General features: G+C 46.6%; 1 protein-coding gene across 6 annotated transcripts in view; it reads left to right on the top strand.

The window, feature by feature from the left end:
* Positions 1-16,624, top strand: part of MED24 (mediator complex subunit 24) — a 32,311-nt gene that overhangs the window by 566 nt on the left and 15,121 nt on the right. For 2 of the 6 annotated variants that reach the window (XM_057537067.1, XM_057537072.1), the window contains exons 1-3: positions 7,438-7,506; positions 7,913-8,123; positions 8,212-8,294. In XM_057537067.1, the coding sequence (XP_057393050.1) occupies positions 7,994-8,123; positions 8,212-8,294 (213 nt within the window). In that variant the 5' untranslated portion in view covers positions 7,438-7,506; positions 7,913-7,993. Of the gene's footprint in view, positions 1-7,437; positions 7,522-7,912; positions 8,124-8,211; positions 8,295-16,624 lie in introns of those variants that run through there. The other 4 variants (XM_057537069.1, XM_057537071.1, XM_057537068.1 and 1 more) reach the window with 4 other exon arrangements.

The raw sequence follows: 16,624 nt of genomic DNA on the forward strand, positions 1-16,624 counted from the left end.
TAGCCGCCGCCGCCGCCGGCCCCCGCCTCCCGCCCCCCGCCCCCCGCCGCGCCCCGGGACCCCGGCCAGCCGCCCGGCCGCCCCTCGGCCGCCTCTGCCCCCGCCCCGCCCGCACTTGCCCGCCCCACTCCAGGCGTCTCCGGCGGGAGTGGTACTTGGTGACATATTTTGGAAGAGATATCATTTAGAAAATAGCCTTCCCTTGCTGGAAGAATTGCAGGGTTGGGGGAGATGCACCACGGGGATGGAGAAGGGCTTATCGGCGAGCCGCCTGCACCTTAGAAGTCGGGGGGAAAGTCTAAATACCAAACCCCAGGAGGTTTAGAGTTTGTTTTGAGTTCGGGTCCCTTCTCTGCCAGTAACTCACTGTGTGACCTTGAACAAATCACCACCGCTCTAGGTGGCAGAGCTTCCTCAACCTTAAAATTCGAGGATTGTGCACGGTTACCCCTGAGGTCCTTTTAACTTCAATCATCCTATGTTTTTAACCCTTTTGGAGGTATGCTTCCCCATTACCTCCCTTGCAGGCTCATTTCCAACATCATTACCTGATCCACTGCCTCCTCTTTCAAATGTCACCCTCCTCCAGTATAGGCTTTTTCTATTCACTGTCACCAGTCATTTCCTCAACAATCTGGTCCTCTTGCTGAGCTGGGGAGGGGGTAAGGCTTGCCCTACCCCGTCAACTCTCAGCTTCACAGAGGTGGGTTTTCCTCCCATGTTTGCCCCCCCCAACCCAATCCAAATGTACAGGGCCAGTCTAAGGAGGAGGGTGGGCTGTGTAAAAATGGATCCCCTTCCCCAAAGGAGAGGTCTCCATCATGCCAGCCCCACCCCTCATGCACACACACACACACACACACACGTGCATTCATGGACATAAAACCAACCCAGTGACGCCAGATCCTTTCATTTCAGGATCTCCCAGCGCCAGGCAGAGCCCTCATTACCCCAGCACCCCCCCTGACCCCGCCGGTTCACCTGCTGTCCTTAGCTCAGTTTTTACCAGCGGGGGCCATAGCCTTCCGACGGCTCCCAGGGCGGGGCCCTGTCTCCATGGTCTGCTCTTGGAGAGAGGTGTGTGTGTGTGTGTGTGTGTGTGTGTGTGTGTGTGTGTGTGTGTGTGTGTGTGTGTGTGTTAAGGGGAGCTGTTCTACCAGTCGCCCAGTTTGTACTGAATCACTTGTCAAATGTGGGGTTCTGACCAACAGCCTATCTGAACTGGGCTGCCCTCGCTCTTGTTAGTCTCAGCCACCTGCATCCTCAGCTCTGTTGGAGCCACTTCTTTTAGGGGGTATTGGGGTTTGCAATGCATGGGGGAGGGGAGGGTGACTCTCTTGGGACCCCCTGGAATCAAGGGGATGACAAAGGCAGTTGGGATGAAATGCATGGGATGCAGAGTGGAGTGGTGGTGATGAGGGGTTTGCAGTGGGGGAAGGGAGCCTGCAGTGGGGAATTGGGGCTGCAGCGTGCAGTGTCAGCATGCAGTAAATGAACCTGTGGGTCCAGCCTGGGCTCACGGTGGACATGCAATAGCTGCAGTGTGGGGCAGGAAGCTGATCACGCAGGGTCAGGGCAGCATGCAGGGGGAGGTGCAGTGATGGTGGCTGTCTGCCAATCAATGCCACCTCCTCAGTGATCGGGTTTGGCTGATTGGCGGGGGGGGGGGGGGGCGTGGGGCAGGGCTGCGGTGTGCAGTGCTTAGGGTGCAGGCTGTACCATGTATGGAAATTGTCCCTTGGGATTGGGCTGCCCAAGGAGTTAGGAGAGAATCTCAGTGCATAAGATACATTTATGAGATGAGGTGCATGTATCCTCTGCATCTATCAGCCAGAACCAGGAGGCAGTGGAGAGGTCTAGCAGCAATCTGGATTAGGTAGGGCAGGGGGATGGAGTCCAGAGCAAGAAGGTGAAAGTGCTATGGTTTTTGTCTCCCCTCCATTCTGGCTTCCCCACCACATCTCTTTGATGAAAGGCCCTAAAGTTATTGGATGAGGGAGACTTTTTGAAATCCTAGACCCGGAGCCATAGAAAATGAAGTGCCTCCTGATGCATCTTTTTTCCCCAGGGCCAGAGTGAGCACCTTGAACTCAAAGATGAAAGTTCACCATTCTTATCTTCTCCTTACCTCTCTCCCTTTCCTTGCCTCCAGATGTGGGCTGGTAACAGACCTGGGCAAGGGCAAAGTGAAGGGCATACTGCCTCCAAAGCAGGCATCTTGCCAGATGCCAGGATCCAGCCCAAGTCTGTGCTTATAGCCCCTGGCCCTGTGTTGCATCACTCCCCTTCCCACCGCACTCACCCTGCCTACCCCCATTTCTTGAAGCTTATAACTCGCCTCATAGTCATTTCATCCCCAACTCATGTTCCCTCCTTGCCATGAAACCTCTACCGGGCTGCTCCTCCCATCCCCGCCACCCCTGCTTCAGTGCTGAGTCCAAGGGGAGAATAGAATGGTGGGGCATGACTGAGGATGGATAGAGACCCCGCAAGGGGATACATCTGACGGCCCCCTCCCTCTTAGATTTTGGTTGCCAAGGAGGCAGCAAGAACAGCCTGTTCTCTGGGCTCCCATTGGAACAGCTATGCCCAGGCCCCTCCCTCTCTTCCTTCCCTTTCCTTCTCTCCCTCCCAGACTGTTGCTAGGAAGCACCCCAAGATTTCTCAAGGGTCCCACCCCTAGAAACCAGGGGATCCAGATTGCTTTCTGAATAGCTTCCCCAAAAGCCTGGAAGCCAAGACCCCACACAGCATTCTCCACCCCTGCCAAGAAGCCCCAAACAGTTTGGGGGAACAGGGGACAAGCCCTCTGCCAGCCTGCCCTGGAACTAGCTCAGTGGCCTGGGCCTCAGTAATTCCTCTCCCCATCTCATCTTGACCTCCTGGGCTCTGGATGATGTCAGCAAGTGATGAGGTGTCCAGCAGATACCCCTTGACTCTGCAGACACAGCCCCACTTATTGGGGAGTTCTGGAAAGACTCTGGAAAGCAGAGGAAACTGGGGTATCACCAACTAAGAGAACTTAAAACCCAGGTATTTCTCCCTCTTACCAATTTTTTAATCAAGAAAAGGTGGTGGAAATGGAGGAAAGAAAGGGGGGTCAGTTTATGGGAATTGGGGATCAAGTGTCTGGCAGAGATGAGAGACTGGGAAATTAGCAAACAATTGTCCTGCTAAGAGTAAAGTGGCCACTTAATGCCCCCCTATCGACCACATTTGTCCCATCACGTGCCCTGGTTATGGGTCACAAAAAAAGAATCAGCGAAGGGACTCGGGCCTGGCTGAGCCTTGCTTTTGGTATCTGAGGATAGAAGTGGAAAAAGAAGCTGACACCTTCTCCAGGTTGTCTTTCAGAGTTTCTCCTACTTTTATTCATTCATTTGACACTTTGTTTTGAACATTTAATACATGCCAGGTATTGGATCCCCTGAACTTGCCCAGCTTCTGGTTCCTCTGCCATGTGGAACCCCTTAGTCCTGCTTTGCCAGGAGGAGAGAGGAGGGGAGGGGGAGGGGGCAGTCTCCTTTACCTACCACACTGCAGCCCTCCCCCTTCAGTTAAAGGAAAGATGGGACAGGTTGATGTGGAGGCCAAGAGGACAGAGTGGCTTTCAGGGCCCGGAGGAAGGAGCAGCTGGCCTGTCCAGGATTCAGGATCACAGCATTCTTTCCTCTGCGCTGGAGGGTGCGGGGAGGGAAGGCATCCTTCAGGGTGTTAGAGAGGAAACAACTCCAAGGATTGGTTCAAATTCTGCCTTTCACTGTCCTGGCTGGTCTCTTTCTGGACCTTTCCTGGGGGCAGTGGGAAGACAGAGATGGAACTGTGGGCATCCAGGAGGTGTCCCTGGAACCACCTTGTAGGCTTCTCCCCCATCCTCCTCTTCCCCAGATAGACAGAGAGCAGGGATTCTGAGGTGGAGACTGGTGGGGGGAGGGAACTGGTTTGGAGCCAGCTGTGTATGAGTGTGTGGGAACAACTCTCTTTCTTTCCCACCCACCTGCTGCCAATTAACTCCCCGTAGTGGGGGGACCCAGGCAAGCATCCAAAGGAAAATGTTCCAGTTAGAGGAGGGAAACGAGTCAGTTACCCTATAGAGAGAAGGGAAGATGAAACCCTTTGTGCGTTGTATGCTTACCAAGTATTTCAGTGTTTCTGGGTCTAGACTTGCCACTTTTCCTTATACTTCTTTCCAGCCTAGGTGAGGAATGATTCCATGTCCTCGGTTACCAAAACCCCAATTCCTCACAGCCTCTTACCCCACCCCAAGTCCTCACTCTGACCTAGTTCCTTTTCTGTTACTGCTCCAGTGTCGCCATATCACTCTGCCTGGCTGGCTTCTATCTGCCCCTCTTCTCCAGCCAGACCCCTTCCCCAGCCAGACCAGCCAACAAGATGAAGAGCTTGGGGCTCAGGGCTAAGAGAGCAGAAGTGGGAGCCCAGTCTGTATCAGTGCTGGGGGAGAAGAAAAGGACAGCCAAGGAAAGTGGAATAAGTAAGAGGGATATGTGAGAGGGGCTGTGTGTGGGGCAGGTTTCCTTCTACACCCAAAGGGGATGTTGGCATCTCTTCTCCCACCCACAGGAGTGTTATCATGGAGTCCTGTCCTTGTGGAGGGCAAGCCAAGAGCTTGTGGGTCCTAGGAAGCTATTCTGGTCTGAAGGGAAGCGGTGGTGTACAGAAAGGCTGTCTCTGAAATTGACAGACTGGAGAGTCAGGACAAAGTAGAGAAATTGGAAATAGCCCTTGCCCAGAACTAAGGAAGCCCTTTTAGGGAATTCCCTGGTGGTCCAGTGGTTAGGACTCCACGCTTTCACTGCCAAGGGCCCAGGTTCAATCCCTGGTTGGGGAACTAAGATCCCACAAGCCCTGCGGCATGGCCAAAATAATAATAATAATAATAATAATAATAATAATAATAATAATAATAAGGGAGTCCTTTTACACCCTTAGGAGTCCAGTCCTTGGGGAAACCCTGCCAAGCCTAGAGAAAGGGCTGCTGGTGACAGGTGGGGGATAGGGAAGGCAGACGGTCTCACTATAGAAGCCACCTCCCTGCCACTGTAAAGTGGGGAGGAGGTGCCCCCCTGGAGATCTGCCAGCTTCCTGACAGAAGGGGATGATTTGAGTTCAGACTCTCACTATCCTCAGGGCCCAAACATTCTCCACTCCCATGTGTATTGGACCAAATACCTACTAAGTCAGGAGGAGTAACAAAGTTGACAGTTTTTCTCCAAGAGGGCAGTTTGGGCTCTGAGGGATGGGAAAGGAGCTGCAGGATCCAGGGATGGGTCAAGGTGGGGAGCCCTAAGCTGCAGTAACAGCAAAGAGATGAGAGGAGGGAAGCAGGCAAAGGTAGAGTGAGGGGCCTGGGAGAAGAAGGGAAGCCAGATATGTGAGGGACTGCTGAGAAAAAGGGTCTGTGGCTGTCTCCAGTGTGTGTGTGTGTGTGTGTGTGTGTGTGTGTGTGTGTGTCTGGGGGGATTTTGGAGGTTAAGTGTGAGGAGTCTGGATTCTCCCTCCTTCCTGCTTTGGAAGCTTTGGCTACACATATTTGGCAGCTGTTTTGTATAAACATTATTTCCCCGTGGTGTCGCTTGGGCAGGCACTAAAGGGAGCAGAATGGAAGGGGTTGTGGGTGGGTTATGGGGATGGAGGAAGGCCATAGGCAGTCATGACCTTAGAGGGATGTGATCTGGCTCTCCTCCAGGTGCACTCTCCTCTTCAGAACAGGAGTTCTTGTCTCCCTGTTTAGACTATGCTCCAGATACCCAGGATCCTGTTATTCTCTGCCCTGAGGGCCTCATGTTTGCTTCCAGGGCCTTAGTGGACTGCTCTTCCAGAGTCATCCCTCTGAGAACTGATTTTGCCACTGAAAGTATGACCAAAGAATGGTTATTGGGAAATATGGATGGAGCTTGGACTCATGGATGGGGATATGAGGCTCCTCACGGTATGGGATGGAGGGCTGAAAATAGGGGTGGCAGGACACTGGCTGGAGGCTTCCGTGTTCTGATTGTAAATGTTAGCGATGACCTGTCCACAGGACAGGACAGGGATGAGGGCTGTGTATAGGGAAGCTCAGATGAGGCCCAGATGTTGGAGTCAGAGGTGGGTAGCATTTGCTTTTGGCTTCTCACTGCGGGGAAGGGAGGAAGAAGGGCTAATACCCCAAACACTGGACATAATTATCTACAGTATGGTTCCATAGGATAAAGCGAGACATCATATTGTTTTTTTTTTTTTTTTATTTTATTTTATTTATTTATTTATTTATGGCTGTGTTGGGTCTTCGTTTCTGTGCGAGGGCTTTCTCTAGTTGCGGCAAGTGGGGGCCACTCTTCATCGCGGTGCGCGGGCCTCTCACTATCGCGGCCTCTCTTGTTGCGGAGCACAGGCTCCAGATGCGCAGGCTCAGTAGTTGTGGCTCACGGGCCCAGTTGCTCCGTGGCATGTGGGATCTTCCCAGACCAGGGCTCGAACCCGTGTCCCCTGCATTGGCAGGCAGATTCTCAACCACTGCGCCACCCGGGAAGCCCCATCATATTGTTTTTAATAAACGTTTCTTTAAAGAATAGTTTTAGATTTATAGGAAAACATTTGAAGATAGTAGAGGGTCCTTATGTACCCCACACCCAACCCCCTGCCTTTAACCTCTTACATTAGTATGGTACATGTTACAATTAATGAACCAATATTGATACATTTTTATTAACGAAAGTCCATGCTTTATTCAGATTGCTTAGTTTTCACCTAATGTTCTTCTGTTTCAGGATCACATCCAGGATACCAAGTTACATTTAGTCATCGTGTCTCCTTAGGCCCTCTTGACTGTAACAGTTTCTCAAACTTTCCTTATTTTCTATATCCTAAACCTCAGTTTCCTCCTTACGTCTCCCTGTAGTCAAGCAGTATTCTGGGCCAAGAGATTCTGAGAGGACTTGCAGATTTGGGGGTGAAGTAGTGGGTGAGGTGTGTACAACTGACAGAGACTCAATGTCACTTCTGGAATACAGGTGTGGAAATGAGAAGAACTCAGGTAGACCCAGGGGTTTAGGAGAACAAAAAGAGGCCAGGAAAGAGAAAACCTATTGCTGAACGTATGCCACACCTTTGGTGTGCCTACTAACTACGGGTAATGAAAGGGTGTCGGAAAGTGATTTAAATGCTCGGTCGATAGTGACGTCACTGGACGATGCCTGATAGCGGGAGACCTTTCGAGAGCCTTTCTCCCTAAGCCCCCCGAGTCTTTGCGATGCCCCAGCCCCTAGTAGTCTTTCCCTAAAGGAGAGAAACAATGCGAGCTGACCAGCTTCGTCTCTTGGGTTCCTCGCTTAGCGTCCTCGCTAGCGGAGTCCAAGGAACTACAATTCCCAGAAGACATCGTGGCATGAGCGATCTCTTGCTGCATTTCTATTGGTTCATATTTGTTACTCCCAGCCAATAGAAAATTAGCTCTTTGATAAGTGCCAAAATGGCGGTACCTAGGATCTAGAACTAGATTGTCCGGTAGGCTTAAATTTGGTGAGGTGGTGGATGAAAAGGAAAGAGGGAATTATAGTTTCAGGGTTGGGGAAGGTGGAGGGAATGGGTGGTGGTGGTGGGGTAATCTGGATTTGGGGTGGTAGTGGCTGAGGGACGCAGCCAGAGCTAAGGGAGTATTTAGGCAACCGGAACTGGCTTAACCCCTTGCTACGCATTTATTCTTCGTATTAAGCCGCTTTGACACCCTCTTCTTAGTGCTCCAGTTTAGAGAAAGTTGATTCAGGAGGGAAAAACCTGACAGGATCCCTACTTTGCCCCTTTCTCCTTTTTCCCATTCTAGTTCTGCCTCCCTTAAATCTTCCTGTATCTTCTCCATTCCATTTAACTCTGTGCTGCTCCCCCCCCCCCCGCCCCCCGTTCTTTTCCTCAGAATCCCCTCGCCCCTTCTCTAGCTCGACTTCTCCCACCTCAAGGCTGACCGCCACCGGCCCCGCCTCCTCAGAGTAAAATCATGAAGGTGGTGAACCTGAAGCAAGCCATTTTGCAAGCTTGGAAGGAGCGATGGAGTGACTACCAGTGGGCAATCAACATGAAGAAATTCTTTCCCAAAGGAGCCACCTGGGACATTCTCAACCTAGCAGGTCTCAAGTGAAGTAGGAAGGAAGGGTGGGAGGGTTAAACCCAGAAATGTTGTAACCACTCAGTCTTCCTTTGTTATTCCCCTTGCAGAAGCACTACTGGAGCAGGCCATGATTGGACCTTCCCCCAATCCTCTCATCCTGTCCTACCTGAAGTATGCCATTAGTTCCCAGGTAAACTCTTCCACCTATGCCAGAGAATGAGGGTTTGAAGGTAAAAGACTTGGAATACAGTTGTCAGCTCACACTTTCTAGGTGAATTTGTTTGAACACATCATTTCTCTGAGCCTCAGTTTTCTTGTGAAAATAATAACACTTCATTGGTTATGATGACTGTTACATTAACTGATTCTATCAATAAATATTCACAGATGCTTGTATGTGCCAGACGGTGCCATAGGCTCTGGGGGTTTAGCTGTGAACAAGGTCTAATCCAAGCACACAAGGAATATAGTGGGTAATACAGGCATGTAAATAAGCAGTCAGTCACAGGATGGGATTATGATACAGGCTCGGACAGAGTACTATGGGAGTACATAGGAGGGATACCTAATCCAGTCTGAGCAACCAGGTAGGGAGTGATGTTTAAACCAAGACGTGAGTGTTGAGTGGGAGTTAGCCAGGCAGATTGATGAGCGTGTACAAAGCAGAGAGAAAAGCATAGGCAACGGCTGGGAGACAAACATCACATGATGTTTAGGAACTGAACATAATGTGGTATGGCTAGAGTAGCAGTTTTGGTTTCAGGACATTTTGTATTCTTAAAAATTGAGTCTCCTACAGAGCTTTTGTTTAGATGTATTATATCTATTCATGTTTACCACTTTAAAAATGAAAGCTGAGAAATGTAAAAACTATGTATTTAAAAGTAATAAAAAGTAAACCCATTATATGTTAATATAAGTAAGATTTTAATGAAAAATAACCATATTTTCCAAAACAAACAAAAAAAAATTAGTGAGGAAAGTGGCATTGTTTTACAGTTTTGCAAATCTCTGTAATTTTGGCTTAATAGAATACAGCTGAATTCTCATAGCTGCTTCTGCATTCAGTCGTTGCAGTAGGCTGTTTCAGCTGAAGTATATGAAGGAAATCTGGCCTCACACATCAGGTATTTAGTTTGAAAATGGAAGAACATTTTAATAAGCCTTTCAGATAAATGTGGATATTCTTTGACATTACGCTAAAGTTCAATAGGTGATGTGAAATCCCATCAATGAACTTTTAATACTCTGTTACATTAAAATCCATTGGTCTGTCTCTTGCGCTTTGAATAGATCTTTTACCCATGCCTGATTTTATAAATTGTGAATTGGTCATTTGGTAAATATCCATTACTAAGTTATATAGATATTCTAATTGTTGACACATTTAATTACATAATGTCATCACATGTCATGGAGCCTCTGGGACATTCCACTGTACAATTGTGAGAGAATAAGAGTAAAAAAGGGGGGCTTCCCTGGTGGTACAGTGGTTAAGAATCTGCCTGCCAGTGCAGAGGACACGGGTTCAACCCCTGGTCCAGGAAGATCCCACATGCCGTGGAGCAGCTAAGCCCGTGAGCCACAACTACTGAGCCTGTGCTCTAGAGCCCATGAGCCACAACTACTGAGCCCGTGTGCCACAACTACTGAAGCTCGCGCGCCTAGAGCCCGTGCTCCGCCACAAGAGAAGCCACCGCAATGAGAAGCCTGCGCACCACAATGAAGAGTAACCCCCACTCGCTGCAACTAGAGAAAGCCTGAGCACAGCTACGAAGACCCAGTGCAGCCAAAAATAAATAAATAAATAAATTTATATAAAAACGCATACACAAAGCATCCCATTGCTTTAAAAAAAAAAAAAAAGTAAAAAAGGCAAATGACATCTTAGTATTTTAAAAACAGTTTTGACCTCACAGATCCCCAGGGGCTCCTGGACCATATTTTGATAACTGCTGGGTTAGCACTTCAAGGAGGAGAATGGTTTAGAGAGAAAGACAGAGGTTAGGTCATAAGTGACCTGTGGATGATACTAAGGAGTTTGGACTTTATCTTAGGGTGACGAATAATCATTTAAAGGGTTTTAAGTGGAGGAACAGTGTGATAGGATTTATATATATATATATATATATTTAACGTGCAATAAAACATATAACTCTTAAGATTAATTCATTGAGTTTTAGTTATTGTGTATACCCATGTCACTAACTTCCAAAATAAGATACAGAATGTTTCCATTCTCCCAGAAAGTTTCCTTGTACCCTTTTCTAGTCCATCTTCCTTTTCTAGTCCACTAAATGTTTTCTATCACCGTAGATTACTATTGCCTATATTTGGATTTCATAGAAATGGACTCATATAGTATAAACTCTTAATGCTGTCTTTTTTTATTTAACATAAATGTTATTGAGCTTTATGTTGTTGTGTATGTCAGTAGTTCATTCTTTTTTTAAATACATTTATTTATTTATTTTTGGCTGCATTGGGTCTTCGTTGCTGCGCGTGGGCTTTAGTTGGGGCGAGTGGGAGCTACTCTTGGTTGTGGTGCGGTGGCTTCTCTTGTTGCGGAACATGGGCTCTAGGTGCACGGGCTTCAGTAGTTGTGGCACGTGGGCTCAGTAGTTGCGGCTTGTGGGCTCTAGAGCACAGTCTCAGTAGTTGTGGCGCACGGGCTTAGTTGCTCCGTGGCATGTGGGATCTTGCATTGGCAGGCGGATTCTTAACCACTGCGCCACCAGGGAAGCCCTTCATTCTTTTTTTAAATTGCTGAGTAGGGACTTCCTTGGTGGTCCGGCGGTAAAGAATCCACCTTACAATGCAAGGGACATGGGTTTGATCCCTGGTCAGGGAACTAAGATCCCACAAGCTGCGGGGCAACTAAGCCCGCATGCCACAACTACTGAGCTCGCACGCCTCAACTAGAGAGCCTGTGTGCTGCAAACTACAGAGTCCACGCGCTCGAACCCGCATGCCACAACTACGGAGCCCATGCGCCCTGGAGCCTGTGTGCCACAACTAAAGAGAAAACCCGCACGCCGCAACTAGAGAGAAGCCCGCGCAGCCGCAACAAAAGATCCTGCATGCCTCAACAGGGATCGCATGTGCCGCAACTACAACCCGACGCAGCCAAAAATAAATATAAATAAATAAATAAATAATAAATCTTAAAAAAAAAAATTGCTGAGTAGTATTCCTCAGCTGGCTCATGGTTCTTATGCTTCCTTTTTCCTCTTGGCATCAAGTCTGCTTTCTGTGTTGGCACATATTCATCTACCTTGTTCTTTTTTTTAATAAATTTATCTATTTTTTATTTATTTATTTTTGGCTGCGTTGGGTCTTCATTGCTGTGTGCGGGCTTTCTCTAGTTGTGGCGAGTGGAGGCTACTCTTTGTTGCGGTGCACAGGCTTCTCAACTGTGGTGGCTTCTCGTTGTGGAGCACGGGCTCTAGGTGCACGGGCTTCAGTAGTTGTGGTGCGTGGGCTTAGTTGCTCTGCGGCATGTGGAATCTTCCTGGACCAGGGATCAAACCAGTGTCCCCTGCATTGGCAGGCAGATTCTTAACCCCTGCGCTACCAGGGAAGTCCCTACTTTTTTCTTTTTAACTGCTGCCTAATGTTCCATATGTAGTGTAATTTAAGTTGTTTTAAATTTTTTACTGTTATAGTCAATATTTCACTGAACGTTCTTGTACTTGCCTCTCTGCATATCTGGGACTGTTTCCCTAGGATAGATACCTAGAAATGGAATTGCTGATTTGAAGAGTGCACACATATTAAATTATAGTAGATCCTGCAGATTGCCCTCAAAAAAAGGATTGTATCAGTTTACACCTGCCCCATAGTGCTTGATAGTATTTCCCCACACCTTTGCCAAGGTTGAATCTTTTAAGATTATTTTCTAGAGAGGCAAAAAATTACAACATGTTATAAGATGTATTTCCATGATTGTGATATTGAGCATATTTTTTCATATGTTTATTGGCTCTGTGTGTATATTCTATGAATTACTTGTGAATATCATTTGCCCATTTTTCTGTCATTAGTTTGTTTTCTTAAATTTTTTAGTAACAGCTTTATTTGAGATATAAATCACATACCATACAGTTTACCCATTTAAGGTGTACAATTCACTGGTTTTTAGTATATTTAGAATGGTGCAAACATCACCACAGTCAATTTAGAACATTTTCATCACTCTAAGAATTCTTACTGATGTTAAGTCTTTTAGTATATTCTATCTTGTAATCATTGTCTGTTTTTTATGTTTTAAATTTTCTATCACTTTTTAACTTTATCATTTTATTTTTTTTAGCATGCAGAATTTTATTTATTTATTTATTTATTTTGGCTGCACCGTGTGCCTTGCAGGATCTTAGTTACCCAAGCAGGCATTGAACCCAGGCCCTCGGCAGTGAAAGCGTGGAGTCCTAACCACTGGACTACCAGGGAATTCCCCAGAATTTTATTTTATTATTAATTTTAAAAATATTTATTTATTTGGCTGCATCGGGTCTTAGTTGCGGCACACAGGATCTTCGTTGTGGGCGCGGACTTCTCTCTAGTTCTGGCTCACGGGCTCTAGAGCGCACGGCCTTAGTTGCCCCACGGTATGTGGGATCTTAGTTCCCCAACCAGGGATCGAACCCGCGTCCCCTGCATTGGAAGGTGGATTCTTGACCATTGGACCACCAGGGAGGTCCCTCCCCAGAATTTTAAATATGTATTTGTTGTCAGATTTAACCACTTTTTCCTCTGTATGGCTTTTGTCTTGCATAAGGGCTTCCCTGCTCCAAGGATCAAAATATAGTCCTTAATTTCTGCCAACACTTCACTTTGTTTAATCCATTTAAAACTTATTCTGGTGTGAGGAAGAGATCCAAATTTATTTATTTTTCCAAATAGATGGACAATTGGCTCAATTGCCTTTATTGAATAGGCCATTCTTTGTCATATCTTAAATTCTCTTACAGACTAGGGTCTATTTCTTGACATTCTAGTATATTTCATTGACATATTTGTATTTTCTTGTACCAGTACTTCACTGTTTTAATTACTATACCTTTATAGTATGTTTGATATCTTGTTAGGGAAGTGTTCCCTTAGTTGTTTTATTTTTCAAAAATTTCTTGGCTGTTTTCAGGCATTTTCTTTTCCAGACAGATTTTAGACTCAACTTAAGTTCCTTAAAAAGGCCTTTTGCATTTTGATTGGGGTTTCCTTGACTTTGTGGATTTGGGGGATTTGTGGATCAATTTTAGAAACATCACTCTGATTGCAATTTGAAGAATGAGTTGGAGGGAGGTAAGACAGAAAGTAGGGAGACAATTTTTCTGTAAAGGACCAGATAGTAAATACTTTCAGCTTAGCAGGCTGTATGGTCTCTGTTAGCAGGCCTATAACGTGTAGGCGATATAGAAGTAAGTGGACATGGCTGTGTCCTGATGCAGCTTTATTTACAAAAAAGGTGATGAGCCAGATTTAGCTTGCGAGCTGTTGTTTTCCAGCCCCTGATTTCGGCTGTTGCAGTGATTCAGGTAAGAGATGATACTAGCATAAACTTGAGAAGTGGCAGCAGAAAAAAAAAGATGAATTCAAGAACAAATTAGGAAGTGGCATTGCGAGGACTTTGTGATTAACTGGATGAAAGGTGTGAGGGAGAGGAAGAAGTCAAGGCTAGTGTCTAGGTTTCTGGTTTGGACATCTGGATGGCTGATGGGATCGTAAGGAGATGGTGGGAGAAGAGCAGGACTGTTGTTTGCGTTGCAGATGAGGGGTGGAGATGCCTTGTTTGATTCTGGCTTTGTTTCGTGGAAAGCGCCTGTGTGGGCTGTCAAAGAGAAGACACTCAGTAGGCAGTAGAACATCGATGTCTGGGACTCAGGAGGAGAGGTCAGGGCTGGAGCTACGGTTTAGGAGTTGTCAGCCGCAGGTGGTTAATTGAAGCTAGGGGCATGGATGAGATTTACCCAGAGAGAGCAAAGAAGTGACCCAAGCCATATTTCTAAGGAACCAGTCACATTTAAGGAACACACATAGGAAAAGAATTCCTCATAGGAGACTGAAAAGAAGGGACCAGTGAGGAGAGAAGGAAAACAAGGGAGTGTGGTATCAAGAAAAGCCCAGGGGGGACTTCCCTGGCAGTCCAGTGGTTAAGACTCCGTGCTTCCAATGCAGGGGGCGGGGGTTCGATCCCTGGTTGGGGAACTAAGATTCAGCATGCCTCAAGGCGTGGCCAAAAAAGAAAAGCCCAGGGAGGAGAGGACCAAAGGATGAGGAGGTGTTTCCTGGTGTGAGATGCTGCTGAGAGGTCAGTGAGATCATAACTGAGAAGTATCCATGGGGTTTAACAAGTTTGTTGATGAGCTTAATGAGAGATTTCATGTGGTGGGAAGGACAGAAGTGATTGGAGTGGGTCGCATTGTGAATGGAAGGTGGGGAGGTAGAGTGTAGAGAACTCCTATGACTGTGAAGAGAGCGTGGTGGTTAATTGGAAGTATAGGGTCTGCGGGAGTTTCTTTTAAAAAGAGAAGAATCTTGAGATGTGTAAACTGGTGGCAAAGGCAAGAGATAGGAAGAGCCTGAAGTACCAGTGAGTGAGAAATAAATATATATGCAAGACCTCCCTGACTTGTAAAGTGCTATGCAAAATTAGTAATTTATTCTTCCCTCGGCGTCAAGAGGCTCTTTGATCCAGTGCTGTGCGTGTAGAGGGCACTTAGGAGTAGTTGAAGGCGTCGAATATGAAGAAGAGAAGGGGGATTAGAGAGCAGCTGCAGAGTCTCTCTGGGCTGGCCAGGTGTGCACTGGGCCGTGTCAATGGGCTCCAGCCTCGGGGGCTGGTGGTAGTTTAGAGCTTCTCCGTTGATAGATATAGTAGGACTGAGATAAGTTATAAGTCCTGCTGTGAAAAACAGTTCACCATGTGGAAAGTATTTTTAGGTCTTTAGAGTAGAGGGCTTTATTGATACTGTTAGCAGAAATTCACTGAACACAATTCTGAATTTGGAGACGATAAATTCATAGTAACTAACAACATCCCTGAGAACGTACAGAATTGGGGCTTTCTCTTGTGGTAGTTTGGGGTCAGCTTCTAGTGGAAACATCCAGCTCCCCCTTCAGGTTGGTATCCAGCAAGGTTCAGTTCACTGCCAAGCTCTTGCTATGGGGACATCAGTTATAAATAAACAAACACTCGCCTGGAACGTTATGGTCATCCTGCCAGGCAGGCTCCCAACTTTCTGGTCCCTGTCAGACACCAGCTAGTGCTTCACAGCATGACCCGCTGAGAGTGGCACTAAACACTAATTGTGTATTTAAATCCTCTGTGTGTTTTGCTCCTCTTTATCCAAGAATACTGGTTAAAAAATGTCTGAACAGAGAGCAGCCTGTTCATGTGAGGGAGAAATTATACATGGAAGGCATTGCCAAGCATGTAAAATTTGCCATACTGAGTCATTGAGGGTGACTTAGCTTTCTTCTTTTTTTTTTTTAAATTTATTTGTTATTTTTGGCTACGTTGGGTCTTCTTTGCTGCACGCGGGCTTTCTCTAGTTGCGGCGAGCGGGGGCTACTCTTCCTTATGGTGCACGGGCTTCTCATTGCAGTGGCTTCTCTTGCTGCGGAGCACGGGCTCTAGGTGCACAGGCTTCAGTAGTTGCGGCGAGTGGGCTTCAGTAGTTCTGGCTCGCGGGCTCTAGAGCGTAGGCTCAGTAGTTGTGATGCACGGGCTTAGTTGCTCCGCGGCATGTGAGATCTTCCTGGACCAGGGCTCGAACCCGTGTCCCCTGCCTTGGCAGGCTGATTCTTAACCACTGCGCCACCAGGGAAGCCCTAGCTTTCTTCTTAAATCTTTGGAAATTTCTTTTCCTCTAGTGAAGACAACCTGTGAGGCAGGTGATTATCCTGACAGTTTCTGGCATTGTATTCTGCTTTTTATTTTGGTATATTTTGCCACTGATTTTGAGTATAGAATTGTAACTGTTTTCTATAGTATTATTCATATTTGATCAGCATGCTATAATTATTTTTTAAAAATATGACAACTTAAAAGCTCTCTGTAAGGTTTGATTTCATTCAGGACAGATTATTTCTTTTGAACTACATCTCCAATCTTATAATGGTGATAATAGGTTTTACTAATAGAAATTTGTGTTAAGGTAAAATTTTTTCAGAATGCTAGTTACTAGAATTCATCAAACCAAAGCAGTCCTACTGTGTGGTAGGCCCCAGACTAGGTTCTAGGGAAACATATAAATTTAACACTATTTCTGTTCTCAGGGATCTTGCTGTTCAGATGGCATTTTGCAAAATGTGTTTTGCAGATACTAGTTAAATGAGATACCTTGGTCAAATAAATTGGAAAAATATTGCTTGCTTCGTCTCCAGTGCTCTTAGAGAGTCTCATTGTATACAAGTATATTATTATGGGTAAGAGCAGTCCTACAGTAAAGAAAGCTCTTTACTAAAAGAACCCTTTAAAGAAAGCTCTTTGTATATGTTTATTTCAGGGTTTCTCAAATT

This window comes from Balaenoptera acutorostrata, chromosome 20 (assembly GCF_949987535.1).
Source record: "Balaenoptera acutorostrata chromosome 20, mBalAcu1.1, whole genome shotgun sequence".
Taxonomy (NCBI): Eukaryota; Metazoa; Chordata; class Mammalia; order Artiodactyla; family Balaenopteridae; genus Balaenoptera; species Balaenoptera acutorostrata.